This window comes from Cynocephalus volans, chromosome 8, assembly GCF_027409185.1.
Source record: "Cynocephalus volans isolate mCynVol1 chromosome 8, mCynVol1.pri, whole genome shotgun sequence".
NCBI classification, from domain to species: Eukaryota; Metazoa; Chordata; class Mammalia; order Dermoptera; family Cynocephalidae; genus Cynocephalus; species Cynocephalus volans.
Genome location: NC_084467.1, coordinates 57,062,998 through 57,088,563, shown reverse-complemented (window position 1 = coordinate 57,088,563; position 25,566 = coordinate 57,062,998). Strand labels below are relative to the sequence as shown.

At 37.6% G+C, this 25,566-nt stretch overlaps 1 protein-coding gene across 1 annotated transcript in view; it reads right to left on the bottom strand.

Annotated features, from left to right (window-relative positions):
* The window catches only part of SGIP1 (SH3GL interacting endocytic adaptor 1), a 181,322-nt gene that overhangs the window by 55,433 nt on the left and 100,323 nt on the right, over positions 1-25,566 (bottom strand). The window contains exons 7-14 of the mRNA XM_063105768.1: positions 22,446-22,457; positions 17,329-17,340; positions 14,062-14,086; positions 13,042-13,093; positions 11,633-11,718; positions 8,208-8,300; positions 5,836-5,910; positions 3,192-3,692 (exon numbers count right to left, since the gene is read on the bottom strand). Coding sequence (XP_062961838.1) covers positions 3,192-3,692; positions 5,836-5,910; positions 8,208-8,300; positions 11,633-11,718; positions 13,042-13,093; positions 14,062-14,086; positions 17,329-17,340; positions 22,446-22,457 — 856 coding nt within the window. The remainder of the gene's footprint in view (positions 1-3,191; positions 3,693-5,835; positions 5,911-8,207; positions 8,301-11,632; positions 11,719-13,041; positions 13,094-14,061; positions 14,087-17,328; positions 17,341-22,445; positions 22,458-25,566) is intronic.

Here is a 25,566-nt window from a genome sequence, read left to right as displayed (position 1 = left end):
CCACATGTGGCCATTGAGCACCTGACTTGTGGCTACTGTATTTAAATAAGTGACTTTAATTAAAATTAAAATACCCATATGTGGCTAGCAACTCCTGTATTGGACATCACTGGTCTAAAAAACTTGTAGTTAGAAACTGTATTTGCTTAATTCAGTTCCAGGTAGCTCAACCTTATTTGTTTATGAATATATGTATGTGTTTGTGTGTAACATCTTTTAATATTGCTTTAGTTTCCCAATTTGGAAAATATTGTACTGAACATTCTTTCTTTACTAACTCCTCTCTTTCCGTGGCCTCAAAACTTGCTGCAGGCCATTAAAACTCTTTTTACCTCCTGTGCCCTGGCACACAATCTACATGGGAGAAGAGACAGCCTCTGCCAAGAATCTGCGTCTACATTCCAATTAAACAATGTTCTGGCCAAACTAGGTATTTATAACATTTTGCCATAAGGAAATCAAAGTTCTTGGAGGAATTCTTAACTTCCAACTGTTTTCAACGGCGGGTAACTCTTCTGATTCACAAAGCTATAAGTACTGTGTATACTTGGTCAGTGACGGTCACTTTGCTTGCTGTGAATGAAATTTAAAAAGTGAGGATAAGGGTACCCTATTAAATATAATTTGAGAAGTACAGGAGAAATTAGTCCCATCAGGCTAAGTTTTATGAAAAGCAGGTAGTGAGGAGCATTGATAATCTTTAAAACATGAGGCCATATCCTATTGTTTCAACCCTAAATTTCTGACAGTTTCTGTCTATTCCATCAATAAAAGATTTAGCAGCAAATAAACTAGGATTTAAGAAGATAACGGTGAAAGTTTAATTTATTCATGAATTTCATTGGCCAGTTCAATCATCCACATGGAAATCCGATCCTTTAATATCATCAGCAAAGTATAGCTTTTTAAGCCAGCTCAATTATTAAGAATCAATAGTCCTTACCAGTAATATTTTAAAATAATTTCAAATAAGGAATGGAAATTACACATTAAAATAGCTCTCAAAGATTCCAGAAAGAAAACCCAAACTCCTCTCTTCTTCATTAGATTAATGGTCAATTCAATTTAACAAATATCTCCCAGAGCCTAGGGAAAGGTGATGGAGGGAACAGGTGAATAACAGAGCCACCCTGCCCTCCCCACCTTCAATGAAGATTGAAGGTGTTTACTATGCAGAGAGCAATGTGGTCCATCACAGGAGGGAGGGAGGGAAGTGGGTATTTCTTTCAGGAGACTGAGAGCCTGGCCTAGGAGAGAGCAACACAGAAAACAACAGAAGCACACCCCTCTTTTACAAAGGAAAGGAAGCTTCTTTGGGTTTGCGGTCTAAAAGCTTTCCATAGGGGCCCTTTTAATCTTTACAGGTAAGGAGCCTGTATCCCCCAGAAGACCTGAAAAAGCAATAGAGAGATGGAGGTGAGTGGTCTTACCCTCTAGGATTAGAGAGAGGAGCACAGAGGAGTACATTTTGAGGAAGATTTTGGTGATCTTGTTGATGACACTGTGCATGCAGGATAGGTGGGTGTCAGTGGCCAAATAAGTTTGGGATATTTTGTGATCAGATCTTACAAGAGTTCCTGGAAAGCACAGCAGTTAAGAACACAGGCTCAGGATCAGACACACCTGAGTGTGAATCCCAAGTCTATCACCTTCAGCTTTGTAAACTTGGGCAAATTACTTGATGTCTCTGAGCCTTAGTTTTCCCATCTGTAAAATGGGGAAAATAGCAGTATCCAGCACTTGGGGTTGTTGTGAGGATGAAGTAATGCGCATAAAGCATTTAGCATGATGCTCAGGACAAGAAACTAGTTGTTGCTGTTATTGGCAAAATAAAGGCTCCCAAATGCCTTATGGTAAAGAAATTTGCTGATTTTGTTGAATGCAATGTTTCCCAAACTTATTGAATATCGAATAGTTTTCCTTTTAGAGGGGAAAAGGGCTGGGGGCACACCTGATGAAATAAAACTTTGGTTTTGTGTGCTATACAGGGGAACCCCCAGCCATCTCCTTGACCGTCTTGGATGCTCTCACTTTAAAGCACAGAGAAATTTGCAAACCGAGAGCAAGCACTGAAGGACACTCCATTGAAAGAGGCAGCAACAATGACTGAATATTAGAACAGCGACAAATGCCTTTCCTTTCTGTCTCTTATTAGATTGAAATACCTCACATTTGCTTGCCTCTTTCAAAGTGAATGAAAAACAAATAGCACATGGCATCACCTGGAAGGTGCTTAAACTGAACCCACATACACAGGAGGGAAAGCACTGGAGGATCTTACCAGACAAATTTAAGCAACAGTGGAATAAATGACATGGAAAAAGATGCATTTGGAAAATATGCTATTTTTCTTTTCTTTTTTTTTTGGTACGCATAGCAGGTGTCTTTTCATAATTACCCTTTCATAATTAGAAAACAAAATGAAGCTTCAAATAAGAAAAACCAAAAAATTAAATGCACTATCAGAATTTGCATAGAGCGTCCCCAAAAGTACATTTCTGGTAGAGTTTTCTGTCACCTGTCACCATACTTAGAGTAGAACTCATAACCTGATGTACATGTCAAATGGTGAGATCAGAGAGCAGTTTTGTCTTCAGTGGCAGCTCGATTAGGTTGCGATGCAATAAATCACCCTGTTTCTGCTGTTTCGTAAATTCTCCTTTTGAAACCCTACTTCTTTTTTTGCTAAAGAAATTAGATGGGTTAACATGTTTCTCCCCCCACCAAAAAAAAAAAAAAAAAAAAAGAAGAAAGAAAAATTTAAAAAAGGAAAAAGAAATAGGAAAAATCCCCACATTGACCTATAAAACCTAGGGCCCTTGTGGAAGCATCTGACAAGGAGATCAGATATTTAACATGAAACCCATTGTAAAATCTCTTTCTAGAACTTTCTTGAATTTCAAACGATAACATCACCATTTTCTTTAACAATCTATACCGCCTAACTGCAGGATGGAGGGCAGGGCACTCCTAAGGGCTGGGAGTGCAAGGCAGAATGCATCCACAGACTTGGACTATGACTGCAAGCACTGCATGGACTAGGACATGCCACAGGGCCACAGGACACCGACCAGAGGAGGAATGGCTGAAGCTCTAAAGCCAAATGCCAGGCAGGAGGAGGGTGTTGCTCGCACTGCAGCAGCCATGGCCATTCCCCGTCACACGAAGCACACTGAAACAATAACACGTACCACTGGTGGTCCCCGTACCACTGCCTGAGCCAGGTCCAGGGGACGAAACCACAGTCCTGTAGGTGGGTGGTGGTGGGGGAGGTGGAGTTGCTCTCTGTCCCAACCCAAAATCTTTAGGAGATGAGATTGTTTCTAAGTAATCATCTTTAATGAAGTTCTGCTCAGCGACTTTCTTCTGGACTTCTTCTAAATTGAGCGGAGATGGTACATTGCGAGGAGGCCCTGGAGGCCCTGGGGGGCCCGAAGGGGCCAGAGGGCCAGGAAGACCTGGAGCTGGGGACTCAGCTGTGTTGTCTGATGCAGCTGGTGGGGACACCACCTTTTCCCTTGGAGTCAACTCCGGAGTAACATGTTCCGGGGACGTATCAGAAAAATGGACCCACTTTTCTTCAGCATTAACAGCAACAGACTTGGGGGACAGCACTGGGCCAAAAATGCTGTCCAAGTCATTGATTGATGGTAGTTTTTCAATTTTGACCTCTGTGGCTGACTGGTCATTTCCTGTGGTTAAAGTAGTTGATTTTAAATTTTAGTTGACTTTGTTAATATTATTTGGGGGGGGGGGTGAGGCAAAGCCTGGTAAATATACTGCCTTGTGAGGTGTCTCAGTGAGCATATTTCATGGTGTAAAAATATCTTTATTGGATGAGGAGCTGAAGGCGAGGGGAGCAGTCCCCACCTCATTGAAGACAGCATCATCTTTCTATGCTATTGTTGACTCTTTTGCCAGGGGACTGCTGTCAGCTCTTGTTACCATCATTTAATGTGCTGAGCATGACACTGCATTCACAGGCTGCTAACAAGTATATCAAGTGTGATCATTTTGAGAAGGCAGTGTTAGGTTCACAGAGAAGTACAGGCTCTGCAACTGCAAATTCCAAAAGGGAGGTCACTTTTGAAAGTCTAGCCTACTGAAATACACACAACACAATATAAAAATAATTGATAACTGAAAATCACCCTCATTTTGTAAAGATTGTCTACTCTGGTATATTAAACGAAAATGTTTGGTGAAACTAGTTATAATTAGTTTAAAAATGATCAAATTATATTTAGCTGTACGAGTATATCATCTACCTTAAATATACCAGAAACACAGTACAATGATTATTTAAATTAAAGAAATATGCCCACACAGATATTTACAAACACACACAAACATACCCCACACACAACACACATGTAGGTTATTGAGAAGGCGTTTGCTGCCTATTAGAACAGTTAAATACATACCTGTTTAAGAGGAAAGAAAATATTTTTAAAAATCTTTACAATTTCTTTTCTCATCAAGTCTAACCTGTTAACATCATAGGCATAACTGTGATATATATTTATCTGAAGTCATAATACGGAAAAGTCTGTTTTGCTTAACCATTGGCATCAGCTATTCTTTTTAATTTATATCAATAAGAGAAAAAAATTGAAACTGTCTGAGGAATTTAAAAAAATTAAAACTGAGGAGCTGGACATTTTTTACACTAAGGCTATTTAAATTAGAAATTGTTACCTAAATAACTGCAAGGTATGAGCAGAAGCCACTTCACCTTCAAATAACTCTTGGGCTATCAGAACTGGCTTAGTATTTCCATATTTCTAGTTTGAAAGGAATTAACTTTCAAGGCTCCAAGGCTACAGATAAAATGTGGCATTTTGCAAGACCCACAGTATTTATCGTTTTGTCACTGGTAGGTTTATTTATAGCTAACATAATTTATGGAAATACAAGAGGCCAAAATGGCTTGCACTTGCAAACACCTTTACTTATGAGACTCTGGATGACTCTTTACTGGGTTTGAGTCCATATAAATTTCATAAACAACTATGTCTTGCTTTCACTTTTGTTGATGAATACCCTGCTCTGTACCTAGCAAACTCATCAGGCTGCATAAATAGCACAGGATGCTGCTGCCATAAAATTCCAAAGGTGATCAAGAAACCACATTCCAAGGGCCCAGACACATGAAATGACTATTACTACTTTTGATTTGCTAGTCAAATAAGATTTGACAGATTATATATTATATGAATCTGTACTACTGATTCTAATAAAAGGTAAAGATGTGCCTTAGAAATTATCTGTCTAAAGGCATGTGGCAACTTTTTACCATATTTCATAATCTTTACACATCTCTTTGCCATGGGATAATAAATACCTGAATGACTACTGGAAAAAAAAATACCTCACCATTAAAATGCTGCACAACCTGGGAGCCATTTTATGTCTTTATAGACTACACAGTTTTAGTTCTAGCACAAGTTTCATTGATTCTTGGAAAAATACAAATTGTGCCTTGAGACTATTAATTTGTAAACAATTAAAATGAGATCCAACTAAGTGAGTGGTCAATTAATCGGTTTTCATATTGAGATTTTTTTTCCTTTCATTTTACAAGCAAATGCGGCCCTCATTCAACAAAATTATTTCAAAGAAAAATTAATTGAAATTATTTTTGTGTGTGTGAAACCTGGGAGTGATGCTTTAAAATAAGTCTGCACAATAAACTGTAATGGAAATAAAATGAAATGCCAACATTGTGATATTTTAGTGTAGCCTACAGTTTTCAACACATGAAGGGCATGTTGAGGTCTGAGGCCACTGCTGTGTTCGCCACATCATCCCAGAACAGAAAAAACTAGATCTTACCTGGTCCAACTGTTAAGGGGGAGCCTGTTCGGGGTGGGGTGGCTGGTACATTTTTTGGAGGCAGTGGTGGAGGTGCTGCAGAGATGAGAAGTCAACATTGTTGATCACGTTCTTCCTAAGTCACACAATAAACTGTAGGTAAGCAGTACTTGGGCTTTCATTCATATACCTGCTATTGGAAATGGAATAGCCACAATGGTTTAAATATTTTTAAGTTCAAAGCCAAAGGACTGAAGCAGGACCCATTTTGATTCTTCCATTTTATGAAAATAAGAGTTTGTCAGAAGAATGTCAGATAATAACAATAATGCCCCCCGTTTTATTCATTCAAATATTAGTCAACAGACCTCAAGTGTCAACTAAATCCCTACTAGGAACTAGGATATAGGGTTGAATAAAAACGGCCTCTGCCCTCAAGGAATTTAGGACTAAATAAATGAATATCAAGTTAACAGACAATTATAATGCAGGGTGTGATAATGGACATGATAAGTGGTTGGTTGGGTGAGGGGTTGTTAATCTAGTCAGGATACTATTGTCTGAATTGAGTCTGGAAAGATTTCTCAAAGTTATATGTCTTAAATTTTAGTTTATTTTTGAAAGTGGGAAGCAAAATGACTTGAATCAAGGAAGAATGAACAGATTCATTTGGTAGAAATTATAGTCAAACAAAATCCTGGGATATAAATATAGTATTATAGCCCCTACCAAGAGATGGCTTGTCACTATGTGGGCAAACTTAGAAATTACTGTTTCAACATGTACATTTTTTTCTTTCTTTCTGTAAATATATATTTTCTTGTCACTGACCACATTTGGTAGATTCAAAGTGTTCACACTAATTTTATAAACCATCCCAAACTTCAGTTGTGAATCTGAACGTGATCCAATCCTTCATAATCTAAAAGTAGAGTGAATCAGGTGGGCATGTAGCTGGAGAGATCTTGCCAGTACCTACATACTTTAGGAAGAGCCTCTTTCTTTCATTCCTTCCTCCCCCATGTCCCCCACCCCACTTTATTTATTTATTTTTAGACAGCATCCTGTTCTCCCATACAATAAGCATGAATAACAGCTCTAATCCTAAAACCTGGGAATATGTGATTCTTAATCTCAGTTATGAGCTTCTAAAAACTACACCTCAAGTGGATAATATTTCCCTATAGAAGTTAAGAATCAGTCAGGGGCTCTGCTCCTGATTAAGGATCTGGATAGTTTAGGTTTGCAAAAAAGGCTTTTCAAGGAGGTTAGAACTTTTTCACTGGTTTCATGGAGAAAGATTCAAAATTACACCACTGTGGTTCGAATCCTTTCAAAATACATTTTTCAAAGCTCAGAAGTTTAAAAAGAAGTCATTGATGATGCTGATTTTCCTATCCTCTTTTACTGATGAAAAAATCCTTGGAAAGGCTGGATCACATGGATTTATAGCGATAATATTCCCAACAAATAATCTCATAGCCTTTGATTATGAATCCCCTTGTTTAATCCCTATGACCATTTTTAGGCACTCAAAAGCAGAGCCCTGGGGATGCTGAAATGGAAAAAGTCTTAGTTGGTCTGCCATGTGAGCCTCAAGGAGTAAAATTACCCTACATGTTTCCCCTCCCCCCAAACCTTTTTGTCACATTTGATCCTCCCATGGGTATTTTAAGGAGTGCCTCCCATATGCATGCTTGGTTTAGGCAGCCTACTGAAAGAAGAATTCAATAAATCCATCAAGCAGGTGTCTTGACTAAGAGCAATCCATTTAGTCCAAATAGTCCAACTCACAGAAGGTGAAGGGCTATGAAGATTTTCAGTATCTCTTCCCAGTCATCTGCAGGTGGGTGGGGACGGGCGGGGCATGCTGAAATAAGCAGAGCTGATAGCTGCTTTGACAGAAATTTGCCCTGATCACTGTCTCAGCTTCTCTGTACCATATAGACTAATTTCTCTTGCTCTCCAATTGTCACTCTTTCAATGTGTCCTTTCTGTCCTATGCAGCCTTAGTTGTTCTGGAGCACTAGCAGAGAGCGTATATGACTTGCTCACCTCTGTGTTGTGTGATAACCCAGTGCCTAGAACTGGGCTCTGTGGGTCCTCTAGCTCACTTGCTTCTCACTCTTACACATACATATTGAATGAATGAATGAGCACGTGGAATATTGGAAGAGGCTATGATTCAAGGTTTACTTTATTTTCTTATTTTACTCCTATCTTGACAATCTCTCCTGGCCCCTTTAAAGCCTGTTAGAATAACATCTCTTCTTAATATTATACAGTTCAAGTGTTGCTTATGTAGACTTTCTAAGAGTTACCTAATTTCATTGTGCAGACAGACAGTAAAATGAGTCACTTATTTTTCCAGACAGAACAGACACATAACTTACTTCCAGTGGGAAAAGGCCTTGTTAACTTTGGCGACTCCATGCTTGGATTAATTGGTTGTCCTGGACCCCATATCTCAGGCTGATCTAAAAGAACTGGAAACATAAAAATAAAATTTCTCAGGGTGAGTTCAAAAAAGAACCCTCCCCCCTGGATTTTAGAACTTAAACTTCAATTTATTTTTATTTTTATTTTTTTATTTTAACTTCTCAGTATTCATTGTAGTTGATTTTCATGTCCCTTTGCCCATTCCTCTTCCCCCCTCCCTCACCCCCCCCACTACATCATATCTGTTCACTTGTCTTAACAAGTTCAAGGAATTTAAAACTTCAATTTAAAGTTGAGCTCCACAAAATTATTTCCCCCTTGCCCCAGCACTAAAAAATTAATTTAGGAATGTGTTGTTCCTCATGCTTTTTCAACCAGAGAATAGAAATAGGAGTGTGGTATGTGTGGGTGGGAGGGGTGTCTATGTATGTACATATACCTAAATAAAAACTTTCAGAACAGAATCTGCATTTTCTTCCCAGTTGGTCACTTAAGGACATTCTGAATATCAGTACATGTACTGGCTCCATTTCTAATACCCATTTGAAAATCCAGGAATTAATCTCATGGACATTTGTTTTGTTGTAAGTTGATTTATTTAAAATGTACTATGAATACGCTTCAAAAATGAAAATGCCTGGGTTCTGTGCAGTGGTTCCTATCTTTAAAGTATCTTGCAGGGCCTTCATATAAACCTTTTACATCACCATTAAGAGAAATTAAATTATTCTAAAAATGCTCAGTGAATACCTTAAGAGAACCAGAAAAATAAACAAGTACTTAGACATCTAAAACAAATCAAGGAAATTAGGTATTAGGCTAAAAGACACTGAATTTAACATTTCTTCTCTTTCTTTTTTCTTCTTGTTCTAAGTTTTTTTTTTTTTATTGCTAAGGAAAAACTAAATAGAGCTAGCTCTTCGCAGCACCTGTCATTTGCCAGGGACAAGGAAAGTACTGCTGTAATTTATTATAATGTAGACCACAGGCTGGAGGGTCAGTCGAATGTGGATTTAAATCTAGCCTCTACACTTACTGTAGGAACTGGGGCAAGTCATCTAACCTCTCTGGGCTTCCTTCCTTCAGTGTCCAGTGGAAATAATAAGAGCAACCTCAGAGAGTTACTAAGAGGATTAAAGGAGATAGTACATATAAGTATAGCATATAAAAAAATATATAAAACACTTATCACGAGGCCAGTAGCTGTTATTATATATTTTTAATCCTCACAATATCTCTACCAGTTTGGGGAGAGGAAACCAAGGATCAGAATGTCTAAATAACTTATCCATGGTAAAAACAGAGCAGCTAAGATCGGATCCAGGTGTACGTGATTCCAAAATATATATTTTTCCCCAGGCCTTTTAAATCAGTGATAGAAGAATAGATCAAAGAAGTAAGAGTGAGTAGATAAGTAAAGGTATTGGAAGACCTGGTGTGGTTGGTGCAAATGCTGAAATTTTACAGAATTTAGGAGCTGAAACCACCTAAAGAACAATCAAGCCAGACTCATTAACAAGTAAGTCCATGTACGTATCTCCTGTTCATCACAAATCTCAAAGATAGTCTTAGCTCTGTTTTGTTTTAACACGAAAGCAAACATTTTCCAGAGATGTGAAGTAGCATTATTTTTTTCATGAATTCAATGTAGGAAACCACCTTAATTTAATTTATTTTTTTTATGTAATAGAAATGTATTTTTTATTGGTTATGAGTATTCATGGCGTACAAACCTGACCACTCGAAACCACCTTAATTTTAAAGAACTGTTCCTATTTTTAATATATGGTTACCATATACATATGGGCTTCCTTAAATAGGTGGACGCAGGTGCAACAAATCAAATCCCACCTCTAGTCACTGTACGGTTATGTCATTAAAAGCCAGATTAATCACAGATGAGTTATTAAGACAATGAGAGCCTCATCACAAAGTCACATTTATGCAGGGATTCTAAGTTATAGACGTTTGAATCACTGGAGAAATATTTGGGGATGTTCTTTATACATTTTCCCAGCTTAAATCAATGAAAATATTTAGGTATAGCTGACTGTTGGTTATCTCCCAGAATCCATTCTCCATTTCTTTGATAGTAAAAGAGTTTTAGCTGGCCACATGGCACCAAATTCTCTCCTGTGGGCTTTGGTTGGAAGTGATGTGTGTTTCTTCCAGATTTTGCTTACAACAATTGGCAGTGAGTTTCACTGGCCCTCTTCCCACTCCCTTTCTTTTGATGGGGAGGTAATGACAGTGGGAGCAGCCCCCTTGGACCCAGAGATGAAGGTGACATTTTGAGGATGGCACAGCTCCCCTACTAGTCCTATACAGTATACTTCCAGGCTGTTAACATAAACAGTAACAAAATTCTATCTTGTTTAATTCACTGGCTTTGGGGTTTCTTGTTACTGTAGTCTAGCCTACTCATTACACTTCTAAGTCTTGCTGTTCTTAACACTTAAGGATGCTTCACCAATGGTCCTAGAAAGATAACATTTTATTATACATATACTACAGAGCCTCTTAAGCCAAACAACTTTTATAAAAACATTCTATATCACCAAACACAGCTACTGAAGATACATACATTGGACATAAACACATTTTAGGAATAGATTAGATCCCTTTTATAGAGAGTTTATTTTATATTACCAAGGCATGTGAAAATACTGCACAAAGTTTGTGGAAACGTGGAATTAAAAGATATACAAATCTTTCCATGAACATTTTGGAGTATCCTCATACATTATTTACAGCTATCCAAGAAAACATGGTTAATTTTTAAAAGTCAAATATTTCACTCTAGGAATAAATATTTAGTAGGTAAATTCAACAATGATGGCAGAAATGAACATTTTTCTCCCACAGCATTTTATTTCTCTGTTGCTCCATGATTCTAAGTCATTCCTGGGTCTTGAGCCAATACACAATGACTGTCATGAGCAATTCAATTGACACTTCCATAGATGAGGTGGAAAAGAGGGTAAAGGTCCTCAGAGAGGCTAGATCACAATGACAGAGACTATGATGGGTATAAGAATGTTGGCTTCATGCGTGCTCCTGCTACAGCTGCAAATGCTAGGTGTTTGGCTCACAGAGCATTGACTTTCTCACAGTGATTCACATAGATTTGCAGAAATCCTTACTGACCTCTTCTGAGGAATGAACTTGTTAGCTATTAGATATTTCTGGAAGGAAAGTTTTAAATCCTAAAATCATAAAGGTTTGCGAACTAAACTCCTGTTCTTAACAGCACACGTAGATCAGAACTTTTCTTACCAATGAGAATCTGATGATACATTAAAAATATGCTTCAAATACTCTAGAAAAGTTATACTTTAATGAAAAGAAAAAGTCTATAGGCATATAGGGTTTTTCCTACCTTCTGTCTTCTGGTCATCAAAAGCTGATTCTAACGGTGGGCCAAAGAGGGGAGCAAGGGCCACAGTGTCATCCGGAGGTTTTTTACTAAATCACACAAATTAAGGAAAAATACAGAGAAAGGGATAAAAAATTAATGCTCAAAAAGATATACAAGCTTTCAAATATTGTTCTTGGTGGAACAAGTGTGTGTATGCAGTTTTGTGTATGCACACAGGCATGTGTATACAAAGCTCCTGTAGGGCTAAAAAGTATTATATAAGTCTGTCAAGTGCATTATGGGAGAAGAGACTTGGCAGGAGATTGGATTCCTCGTTTTCAATGGAGGACCAAGGTGCTGGTCCAACAGAAACAAGTTGAAGAAGAAAAACTCCTTCAAAGCATCATGATTCTCTATACCCAGAAGAGATAATACTAGAAATGACAGTTGGTTGCAAAGCCCTTTTCTTCCCTAAGATCTCAATAACTATTCATATTTGTTTTTACCACATCTCAGTGTTGTAGTTAATGTAGTTTACGCTTAGTGGAAGTCAAGCATAGGGACGTTAAGCAGCAAGCCACCCAGGAAGTTTGTGTTTGAATAAAAAACTGGATCTCCCAGCTTACTTCATCCTTCTCTGCTCCTACCTGATATACTAGTTATAACCTCCTAATGCCCTAATACAGTACATCTCAGAAAGAGAAGTGTATTGAGAAATCAGGAAGAACAGAGGATATTAAGTTAAACTCTTATACTTTCTCCTTATCATTATTCTAGATAGATTATTAAGAAAAGGCTGTATAGTCTTCTCCATTTCTTCTCCAGACTTGATTTCCCTCATTGACCTTAATGAGTTCTATGTATTTGTGGTGAAGGGTGAGGAGGGGAGAGGAGAGATGTTGGAGAAGGAGAGAAAAGATTTAAAAGGACCCATCTTTTGAATAGAAATAGCAGTCTTTTTGGAAAACAAGGCACATTGGTACAATACTTAACCCAAAGAATACACTGTAAAATACAATGCTTTGTCAAACACAAAAAGCAAATAAGAGATTCCTTTGGTGTGTGGCAGGTGGAATGGATCATGAAATTTTATCCAAATAAACAGGCTTCTCTTCATATTTCAGATCATATATAATCATACTTCAGATCAGCATTCCAGACACCGACAGACCTCTTTATACAGACCTTTAGCCTTCCCATTAGTGAGGGAGCCGCACGTTGATAGGCAGTTACTTTAGACAGTGCAGAGTACTTCCCTAAAGGTCTCCCTCAGGCTGCATTTGTGAGAAATGATAACACATTTGGACCATACCATGGATATATGGACTTACATGTATAGGTAAGAGCTGAGAATTTAGCCCAAAGATTTGTTGGTTGTTAAAAATTCATGATGCCTTGCATAAAACACAACTAATGTCTTTCACTCTCACCTTATAAGTTCTGGAGTTGGTGTGGAACGCCTGGGTCTTGCCACTTCTTCACCTGATGCACAGGACAAAGGAACTTTTTAGGCATATTCTTACCATTCCCTTCTGATATGTCTTATGAACTAAGTTTGGAAACACAGATTTAAGTCCCATCAATAAACAACTCAGCATGAAAACTTTGCAAAACAAAACCTCTTCCTGGCATTGCAGCAGCCATATATTAGGCTACATATGTAGTGGCATTTTCTCTGGCATTTGTAAACCTCATTAACCAGGGAACTACTATGATAAGCCATCAAACAGAAGATTGGAATATTGCAGAGCTTAGTGGAATAGCATACCATTCTTCGAATGTCTGCTGCTTTAATTGGTTCTGCTTCCAAATTACCATAAAAGAATACTAAGCCAGGCCATATGTATATAGTACATAAATCTAGCATTTTCTGCTGTTCTTTTCTTGAAATGCCAAGAAAATGTTATATCTTTAACTATGAACCATGAATTTAGAATTCCCTAGAATGTGTTTTATGCAGCAGAGGAAAAATTTGCCCCATGTATATTATACCCTATATCATATCACTTTGAATAAAATTTCCACATAAAATAACACAGAATGGGTAAGTTGCATCTATCTTCAGTCCCTTCTGCCCGCCTCCTCTCACCACCCCCTCAACAAATACATACTTGATTAAAATCATTTCTAAAGTTAAATGATACAGCAAGAGTTGACAACTAGAGATAAAAATAGCCAAAAAAAAAAAAAAAGAGAGAGAGAGAGAGAAAGAGAGAAATAGCAATGTTTTTCCAGAAAACATATCCATTTTCAGAATTTAAACATTAATCATTCAGAACCCACAGGGGCCCTCCATCATTACAAGAATTCTTTGCTGTAAAAGTAAAAAATTTGTAAGCCTAAAAATCAAGTCCATAGTGTATAATTCCAATGTATATATACTCTACAATCCAAGGAACTATTTCTTCCTTTAAATCATACACTATTTCTGGTAGCTAAGATATACTTACTGGATAAGTTCCTTTTAATTGCACCCTAGAATTAGAAATAGACACTATAAGGTTTAAGACCACATATATGTTATGTACAATATGTATTATTTCTGTCATTTCAATTAAATTGAACTAAAAGAAATGCAGATAGGGAAAATGAAATTTTTCTCAGAACTGCATTCAAGTTGGAAATTGTAGACAAACAACCATACATCAGTTTTTCACTTTACTCAAAGATTATATAGAGAAAGGAAGGCAAATCATGTGTTCTGAATGAGAAAAAACCCTTACCTGGGTAAATTTGATAAGTTAAAGACAGATATTGAATAGCACATTAGATAAAAAAACCCAAAAACCTCTTGAACCCTAGCAGATGAAAAAGTAAATCCAAGTTTAATATATGATTGATGATTGAAAGTTGTAAAATGTATTTAGGATTATCTGTTCCCAGTCAGGTGAGGTCCCCAAGTTGCTAGTAGTAACAGTCATCGATATACTAATGCAATTTAAAAGATGTAAGTGGCAAGTGTTAAAGGGAAGGGAAACTTAGAGTCATCTGCCACTGAATGAATTGTTTTATTCAGGGAGCCAGGGAACTCCATCCTGCTCATCCATCCTTCCCCCCAATTTCTTCCTCTTGCCTGCCACTGTGCTCACCAAGCCACTAATTAGGAGTCATTTCTTTTGCTCAAGGCATTGTGATACTATGAGAATGCAAATACCACTGGCAGGAATAATCTGAGCAGGTCATCTCCAGCTTTTATAATGCCTTAGCAAAAATTTATTCAGATGATAAAAGGACTGACCAGATAAAAAGTTTTGATTAAAAACCAGAAGCTGTAAAATGTCCTTAGCATGAGATGCCTCCAGAAAAGTAGGTTACGAAGAGGGTTGTATCATGGGGTAGGACATGGCTTGGCACGGCCTTCCTCAGGGGAATGAGAGGGATAGAGTTGAGGTCAAGGAAAGTGGAGGTATAAGAAAGTATTTCAAGGGGTAAGACCGTGAATTAATTTGGTGGGTGGCCACCAAGCACACATTTTTTTCTTACTTTCTGACTTTCGTGAAGGCTCAACCTAGTAGTCATGGATATGTTTTCTTCTCTCAAATTATAACATTAACAACGTAGGAGAAGATCTAGTACCTCTGCAATAGACCTGTAAGAAGCCTCTTTCCCTCTTTCCTTAGGATATATGAGAATTTTCTGTCCCATTTTGAACTCATTTATGATAGAGGAACAGTTTCAATCTGAGCAAGCATCCATTAGATGTTTTCCGGTGGGTGGCTCAATCTCAAACTACATATTCTGGCTTGTTTTGTCTAATAATGCAATCTGTTCCCTCCTACTATGTGTGCCATATAGGGAATTATTACATTATAAGTAAACACTTTTAAATAAATATGGTCATTTAAATCTTTTATGGCCGTTATGGGAGTTTGGAACAAGTTTGCTTTTGGAAAATAAGGATTTTAGTTAGAGAACAAATTGTTTAAATGGGAGTTAAAATGTTTTTCTGGGTTATGGACCCAGACAGACAGAATTTTATTAATAAGGTCTGAAGGAAGAGATACAAGGGCTTTAGTTCAAGTAGTCAACTAAAAGATTAATAAGCTGGCATTGAGAAAATAGGGCCCACCTATTATTGTGAGAGCTGAAATCCAGGACTTAGGAGATCTCAGGGGCTGTACTGAAGATTTTTGGTCTCTCTGTCCTACTTCTTTTATTAAAAATGTAAAACTCATGAAACCAAGAAAGGAACAAAACTTCTTTTGTATTTATCAATTCCCAAGTGTGTCGACTCATTTAAAAGTTATTTACTGCTGAAAGGCAAGAAAGAAGTCCCTGTAATATTTTTATTAAATACTCCTTGAGAATGAACCATCACAAGTGCAAGCAAGACATGGCAGAAACATGCAAGAAAACTCTGTTGTTTAGAAATTAGGAAAAATAAAACTAGTATCAATTTAGGAAGCAACAGATACTCAATTGACCCGCAGCAAGTCAGCAGCAACAGAGAAAAGTCCTGTTGTCTGGGGGACTCCGCGTGTAGATCTTTGATGGCCTTGATGCTGCAGTATGACCCATCCAGAACAAGGTTAAGGTGATGTCGACCATACAAACCATGTTCAGGAAAAAAAGCCCATTGAATTCAAAATCCTCTTCCCACCGAGTGACCACATGTTCCTCCTTTCAATGATTGTTTGTTGTTATATATGCACGAGGGCACTGCAAAAAGTTTGTGGAAAAACAGAAGTAAAAGATAGTACAAATCTTTCCACAAACTTTTTGAAGTACCCTTGTATACTGCAAATTAAATTTCTTCATTTTGAATTAACGAATTTCCTCTTTCCTTTTTTTAAAAAAAGCAATTTACAATTTGAGGTGTCACCTAGCAGCTGGGTTCCACACCTGAAGAGCAGCCCCTGAAGACACCACCTTCGAACCTCAGCCGTGTAGTTTAAACAGAGAACCACCAACTTGTCCCCTGAGCAGGGTATTTGCTTTAAATAATAATTGATTAATCAGATTGGCATGGGCCTAGGGATATTTCAGAGTGTTGTTTTCAGTTCCATTTCTTCTCTTAAAGGACTGATGAGATAGATGAGAGTCATTTCAAACACAGAAAGATCCTTCTTTTTGTTGATTTAAATTCATCACACCCTTCAACCTGAGGAAAATGACTGAAATCTCACTTTGAACAATGCAAACTGACATTGGTCTACCCTTCCAAAGTTTGTCTTCAGTGATGAAATTTAGAATTATGTGCCAGCCTGGTAGTGTTGAAAGTATGTCTACTGCTCTGAAGATGGAAATTATAATTATGTACCAGCGTATACTGACCAATGTAAGTTACGGTTCAGGGACATATTTTATATTCAGGTTTAAAAATGATGTGGCTTGAAAATGTTTTCCTTAACTTTCTTTATAATTTTCTTCTTCTTTTTTTTTTTTTTTTATCACTTTGCTATCAACTTCTACAGTACTTTCTGGCCAGTCTCCAGGGCCTGGATGCATACACACACACCATGCACACATTTTTCAAACTTAGCACTAACAGTTGTGATTCCCATGTATTAATTTAGTTTGTTATGGAAAAGTGTTCTGATAATTCTAAAATATGCCCCTGACACTTAAAGGGCCAGAGGCTTCTAACCAGTAAATCAAATTCATCTACTTAATTCACACTGGGTTATCATAAATTTAATGGGAAATCAACCTGGTCACCTTGCCTTGGCAGCAATTTTCTCTATACAAGTTTAAGTAAAAATGTTGAGAGTTCTTACCGGGCTGCGCCTCTGTGATCAGCAAAAAGGAAGAGAGAACAGACACCTAGTCAGAGAATGACGGATCAGTCAACAGGCTTGGGTAATAGAAGACTTCATAAACAGCTAACCAAACAGATTCCAAATAACTGGGCCAAAGAAAGACAGACAGTCATTGTGATTAGGACTTATTTAAACCACCCAATGCTTTGGAGAACCTTAAAGAGAGACTGTATATTGTATAATACAGCTTCGCTCATGTGCATGTACCAGTTTTAGTTATGCATACGTAAGAACAAGGCAGAAGTGTACAAGAAAATTTTACTGACATTCTCAATGTCTTGTCATAAGGAGTTTTTCTCCAGTTATTTGGGGGAGGGAGGACTTAGAGAGTAGATAGTACAGGGCAAACTGTTTCCCTACACAGCAGGGTGTTAGCAAACATCATACACATAATGCATTTCCCACATAATTAGAGCCTAAAGGGAGCCTCCAAAAAATCAGAGGTAGGATTGAGAGCCCTTTTCCTTGTCTGGCTCTTCTCTTTAGTGTTTTAAGGAATGTGTGCTTATGAGGACTTTTTTTTTTTTTTAAATGTCTGTTCTTGGCCTGGTGATTTGGGCTGCCTCTACCAATGGGTAGGAGTGTGATGGGGCAGATGAGGAGCCCCTAACAAACACTGGTGCGAGTAATGAAAACTGTCCAGCATCAGCAGAACACTGGTGGTCCAGATGATGTCCGGAAAACATGATGAGCAGATGTATATCTTCTTTCACTCCTCAAGCCTTGCTTATGGCTGCTATCAATTTACCCCCAACAATCTCTGATTGCTCTTTCTCCTTACGATCTTTCTGCCATAACAAGAATGACTACAGTGTGAATAGGGAAAGAGATACTGCTCAGAGTTTCACTTTCAGAGTGTGAGCTAATCCATGCATCCACTAGAGGCTACCTTCCAAAATTCAGGCCAGGAGCACAAACACGAAAGTAGAGAGGAGGTTGCTCAAATGAAGAGAATGCATTATGCTCCAGAACACAGACTAGAAACAAAGACCTGTAGCCTTTTATACCTGGGCGGCCTCCATGGATATCTAGTCCAACTTTATGATGGAGAGAGGAAAGTGAGGCTCTGAGATACACAGCTAGAGAACAGGTAGACCCAGAGACAGAATTTGGATCTCCAATCTTCCATTCTCTTGTTCTTTCTGTGATACCAAAGCATGGCATTGTTGAACTGCTAAAGCAGAGCCATTATGGCTGCATTTGGGAATGATTATTTCTCAGACTGGGTTTGAAAGTAGCTAGTACATCAGACTTATTTACTCTTGGCAATTTTACTTGTTAAACTTTAGACTTCATTAATTGCCTTCTTTTCCAGGTACTGTTCCATATTGATCCCACCTTTCTTGTAAACATGTCTATATATGCATAAATGCAATTTAAATAAAACTAGAAAAAGAAGGACATTTATGAATATGTATTTCTGGGCTTAAATTCTCCTGTTGACTAATCCATACTGTGTTTTGAGGGAAATTCGAACACTCTTTTATGTGAAGATTTAGACTTCATTTTTCCTTAATGACCAGAATAAAGTTCTTCTCTAAAAAAGAAAATGTGGGAATTTTGTGTCAACAATCCACTTTTAAAATACAGCAAATAGAGGACTAGAAGTGACACAAGTTCCCCCAACATGAAGTTATGAGAAATCATGCAAATAAAATGCAGATTGCAACCATACGGAAGCAGAACCTTAAATACAAGAAAATTTATTAATTTAAGGTTTTCCAGAATACTTTTCAAAATAATTTCAAATATATTAATTCCCCCAAATTAAGTCATATCTTAACTTCTAGTAAGATCAAAATCTATATTTTTAATCAACGGTTCATACTTGTATTTTTTCTAGTAAAAGACCGTATAAACACGTTGGAAACTACATTTTCCTAATGCCCTCATCAAGAAATAGCTGTTCAAATTCACGTAGTCACAGGCTGATTAACCAGAATCCAAAAGACACAACTAAAAGCTGTGCAAAGTACAGATTCAGAAGGCCTCAAGGTCTTTAATTAAGAGCTATCTGAAACCTTCAAAAGGAAAAGAATTCCAGAAGTCAAATGGAAGGGAATTGTATACATTATCTCCATTAAAGAGCATAAAGCTGCTTAGTTTCTGCCAGACAACAAGGACAGCAAAATTATTATCAGCTAGGAGGAAAGGGTCTTTGCCTGTTAAAAATTTTATTTTACCCTTTCTCCTGTCATTTCCTAAGATCTTTGAAGCCTTTAGCATTCTATTTTTGTTCTATCAACATACAGAATTTGCTTTAAAAGTAGAAGGAAACTAATTCAGTATCTGGTCATGATATATTCCATAAGTTGAAAGATCTACATCCAGAGTTACAAACTCAAATGCTTGCAGGGGTGAGGAGTAGGGGTTTCTGGGAGTCAAGGCAGGTGTGAAACACAACACTCCGGTGAACTGGCCACTATTCAGGTGTACCACATGTCTGCCATGCGAAAACGTATGTCTAGTGCTGCCAGATCTTCAGAGAGAAGATGAGCATCCAGATTTTCTTTTTTAAATTTTAAATGTTCTAGTTTGAAAATGTGGCTAAAGTTGTTTTTAACTGCACAACCAAACAAAATACATATTCAGTTGCTCAGAATCTGTAGGTGGCCAATCTACCTCTGATTGCAGGCATTTGTATCACACCTAATAAACTCTCAGTAAATTCTATCTGCTATTATTAACCATCTTATACCTGATTACTCAGAGTCTTTGTAATTGGTCTACTCCAATTTCTGGAGTTTTCTGAAAATTTTCCTACATTTCTAATTAAACATTAATTGTTCAAGTCCTAGATTTCTCTTGGTGTTCTGATGCATTCTGGAGAAAGTTTTGGAAAAGGTATTCAACTTAGAGATAATACTTGCTTTGTCTATTAATGCTATTTTCAAAGTGGCTAAACACTGCTAATTTATGATATGGTCACTAGAATGAAGATCAAGCTATATTTCTAAAATTTATATAATTTTCAATATGAATATGCCTCCCAAAAAGAAAATATGGTGGCCTGTTACCTCAGAGTCTCTGCAGTGTCCTCATACCACAACATAGTTTTGTTTTGCTGTTTTTTGCAAATCAGGATTAATTTAAATTCAGTTAACTAAGATAACTCATTCTTAGTCAATATGAGTAAAGTATTTTAAAATACGTAGAAGAGGAAGTATTTGTAAGAGGAAGCAACCAAACCTAATCTGTCTAGCTTGTCAAATTCACAAAATAACTAGCCTCAGATATTGGAGTTTTATAACACCCTCATTTGCTAAATTCAGTGCTATGGGGAAACATGGAGGAAAAATGAAGAAACACAGAGGAAAATGAATGATGTTTTTCTAGCAAAGAATTAGAATATATGATCATTATGTTTATTAGGATGATTCCAGCCAATATTCCTATTTATTTTTAAATATTCTAGGGTGAAGACAATCTATCTTGCAAGCATCTATATGCCCCCCTACTGTAGGTGTTTGTCTATATCAAACTTGTTCCTATGTACATTACAAGTCAGATTACAGAGAACACCTATTATCCAATCAGACATGTTTAAGGCAATCTTCTGAAACTCCTCTTGGGAAGAGAAACAAAGAACCTGCTACTAACCAAGGTATGATTAAGAGGTGATCAGGCTGAAGAATCAACAAAATGGACACTTCCAAAGAAAAATGAGGCAAGAGAATAGGGGGAAGTTTCATCCTTGAAAATGCACACACAGCTAAAAATGAAAAGGTGTACTTGTAAGTTAAAATTGCTGTAAGGACAACAGGAGGAAAACCAATGAGGAACAGAGACATTTGAAAGTACCTCAAGCAAACGTCAGGCCACACAGTCCTTTCAATATTTAAAGTGGCCAAATTTGGTTAATTTTGAGAAAGATTCAGGTCAAGGAGAATAATCGAAATTGGCAAAATATAAAGAAAAGCTACCGAAGAGCAGGAGGCATATTGTACTGCCACACAGCATGTGATACATAGTTGGCTCTTAATTACTCAGAAGTGGGCCACTTAGCTTAGTAATAATCATAATCACAATAATAGGTGCTCATTTTATTTTTGGAAACAAAAAGACTTGGGCCCACATTTTGATAAATTTGCAATATTTTGATTTCATTTTTTGTTTTTCTGTGCCTTCTGCTACTCTTCCCTCCTATCATCTGGACTTTCTACAAGTGCAGTATCCTGCTCAAGGTGCAGAGATTGCCAGGATTGGGTCAGCGGGCAGGATAAGAGGTTATAGCACTTATTGCAGCATCAACTTAGGTGAGTTAAAAGCACCTAAGTGATGCTTTTAACTTCCCAGTGCTTGTTTACATGGAAACACAATATTTTCATATTTTCCAGTGGCGAGATCACCTGTGTCAGACATGTATCAGAATCCTGGGAATATGTTCCCAATAGCCAGGCAACTGAGAAGACAACATTTTTTTTTTTTTTTTCGAGATCTGTTTCAAGTGGCTCTAAAATGAAAAGGTATAGGTACATCATATCAGACTTGTGCTGCCACTGAAAATTGCCCACTGGCACTAAAGAGTAACATCCAGGAGGTGATTTACATTTTATAAAGATCCTCTTTTCCAGTTTCTGGCAATTCCAGGAGGAAATATTTTGATTTGCTAAAACAAAAACAAAACCCTCCAAAACTCTGCACAACTCCTCTTTCCCAAGCCAGATTCATAAGCATTCGGGATGCTATCATGTTGTACATTAAACAAAAAATTAACTTAAAAATGTTTGCCTAGCTCATGGTATCTATATGTTGCTTGACTGATTCAAGTGGAAGCTGCAATAAATGAACTTAGTACCTAAAATATTTAATCATATGCTTGTGCTTGAGTCAGAGGTGAATCTTTACAAAATTTCCCTGGGGTTTTAATAACAGGGTTGTAAAATCACTTAGCAACCAACTTCCTTTTTTCCCCCTGTGGCATAATTAGACCTTGTCCTGGTTCACAAAGGTTTGTTTTTAAAATTCAAAACCTTGTTTAGGTATTAAATACAGTCAGTCATTAGATATGCACATGGTGAAAATGAACAGAATAACGTTTGGCCAAAATGTGGAGAGGATTTTTTATTTCTTACCGGACTTTTCCTCTAAAAGCGTAGGCATGGGGAGGAAAAATAAAGAGAAAATGAGAGAGGTGAAATGTATTATTTCCAAGAAGAAACAGCTGAAGGCTCAGAATAGCCTTACTGAAAGCAGCTCTCGAAGGCACAGCTTTCATAAATGTTTCCTATGGGTATGTGATATGGTCATTCCTAGGCTGCCGTTTTTAGTTCAAGCCACAGAGGGCACAGGTGTGGCCTCCATTTGAACACATTCTAAACTTTCCTTTGAATGGTTTATTTTTACCAAATGGATTTGTGTCTTGAAAATAGAACATTATGCCTTGTAATATTAAAAGAAATTGAAAAATGCCATTAATTCATTGCAGCCAGGCATGGTCATGAAACTAAAACATGATTTCCAGAAGCTCCAGTCTCACCAGGGAACCCGGTACCTATCACCTTCTTCCAAGGCATCCGGGCTGGAATCATCAGTTCTTCTTTGATGCCATCTTTCATCTCCCCCCAGTCTCCAAGGACAATTACAAACTCTTTTCCTGGTGGTGGTCCCTGGCCCCCACAATGCCCTCTCATTTCCTCAGCAGCTGTGTTCGTGAGGGCCGCGTGGTCTAGGGGTGCCAGTGGCCCTCCACCAGGCTCCTGCGTGTGCTTCCTAGCCAGGAGTCCTATTCCAGTTTCATCTTCTAATCCAGCCCTCATGCTATCCCCAGAATTATCTTCCAAGAATAGTGAAGTGAATATACAGAGATACTTCAAAAAGTTCATGGAGAGATTCATATCACCTTTTAATTCTTTTTTTTTTCCACAAACATTTTGAAGTATTACTGTACCCTTCAAATTCTGTACCCTTCTATTCAAAAAATGGAATGCAAACTCCATTCTGTGTACTTAATGCCTTTGTGATGGGCTCGGTTTACCTCCATGCCCCGTCTTGCACTATCCTCTTTCTGTGAAGCCTGCACTTGGCTGCAGATGCCCCTTGACCTCCTGTATGTGCCGCACACTCACACGTTTCCCTGTCGTCCGCTCACACTGCTTCTTCAGCCTTCGATGGTTTCTCCCTCTCCCCCAATCTAAATCTTACTCATTCTTCAAGGCCAGCAGCATTTCTTCCATGAGAACTTTCCCAAGCCTTCTGATCAGAATAAATGGTTCTTTTCTCTGGTTTGATCACAGCATGTTCCTCTTGTTCAGAATAATAAATAAATATTGAAGGCCTTTCCATTTGCCTGACATTTATTAGCCTCAGAGAAAACAAAGGCACACCTTGCTAGTGTATTTTTGCAGTTCTTATTTTATTCTGTACTATTTAGATGTCTTCGCTCTATTTTTAGTTCACACTATTGGTTATGAATGGACTCTCTCTAGCCCCAAACATGGTGCTACACATGTAGTAGGCACTAAAAACATGTTTATGAATTCCCTTTTGGGGGGCATTGAAACATTACACAAATGTTTGAAAAACAGTGTCTCTTGAAATATGGAAAGATGGATTGCTCTCTGTAATGAGGCTGATTTGTGTATGGCCCAAGGCTGAATTGTAATGGTTACTCCACCAGTTCCTATAAATATTTCACTTAGCTGCTACTTAACTGTTAATTTCTCTGCCCATTAGTGACCTCAGGTGCTAATGCATGTTACAAAAGTTCTAAGGAAGTCACACAACTTTGCACAAACATTAGTGTAAAGTTATGTGACCAGATCTCCAGTATAGAATTTTCTCCTATAGCAAAAACAAATGCTTCCAAATAGCTGAGGGGCTGAGAGAGGCCACATCCAGGGTGCCACTTTCAGACCCAGATCCTTGGTAAGTAGCACAGGAAAATAAAAATTAACAAGGTCCAGGTACTCAATCTACAGACAAAAAGAATGTTTGGATTAAGATAAAATAGCCTCAAAGGGGTTGTCAAGGTGAGAGAAGGAGCATGAGCATTTATATATTCAAATTAACTCAACTCCTTATTTTCTGGATGCCTTCAGGCAAGTCACATTGTGCCTCAATTACATAATCTGCAAAGGGATAATCACTACCTTGTAGGATTGTTGTGAAGATTAAAAGAGAAGGGTGATATTGACAGTTGACATTTAGTGAGAACTTACTATGCTTTACCTTATGCAGTTGGTGTCATTATCATGTCTACGTTACCAATGAAGGAAAGGAGGCTCAGAGTTCCAAGATCACACGGTTACAAAAGAGCAGAGCTTGGGACCAGATCCCAGATTGGCTAATTCCAGAAAGCCTGGTGGGCTCCAAGTCCCCTAAACTGATTGAACCCGCTTTGGGGCCTTATCAGAATTGGGATCCAGAAACAACTCAGCTAAATGCTCACAGATCACAGAGCCTGGAAGATCTTGAATCTGTCTGATTGAGAGAATTAAATAGATCATGCCAGTCTATCATAGCAAGTCTCAGAGAATGAGCATCTCAGAGAGGGAGCTTTTGTTTCTAGGCATGCTTTCAGTCGGTGGGATTAAACTCTGGTTAAAATCAGCCTTTTCTAGAATTAAATGCATTTTTAAAATTAATATCAGAGGAATAAACATGAATACACAAATAACACACAAATAACTCCTCCCCTCCTCCTTCCACCTTCCTCCCCAGGCTACATGATATACCAAGCCATCTTTTGCTTTGTTAGCAGCTGCCAACACCTAGACTATGTCTTCTTAGCTTAATGGTTTCTTCAGAATGTTAAAAAAAAAAAAAAAAGAAAACAAAACAAAAATAAAACTTGATAATTCTCTTTAGGGGAAAAAAGGATATTTCTTGATTTAAATGAGCTAATAGCATCAGAGTTGATTTTTAATTATGAAAAATATGAATAAGGGAACTGGGAAAGACATACCTCTGGGCTGTGGGCTCATATGTAAATAGAAATAGAGTAAGCAAATTTTTGGACTGGACAAAACATTTACCTAAAAAATAACCATTGAATGGTCTCTAAGTGTGGGGACTTTCTTGTCTCATGGCGTAAGAAACTAGCAAATTGTTAAGAAAAGAAACAGGGAATTACTACTCATATTTTTCAACCATCCAATAAAGGAGAAAGAAATTTGGTTAAGTTGAAGGGGAAAATATGAATGAAACTGAGAACCATAAATTTGCTCTCCTTGTAAAAAAATGTAAGGAATATAA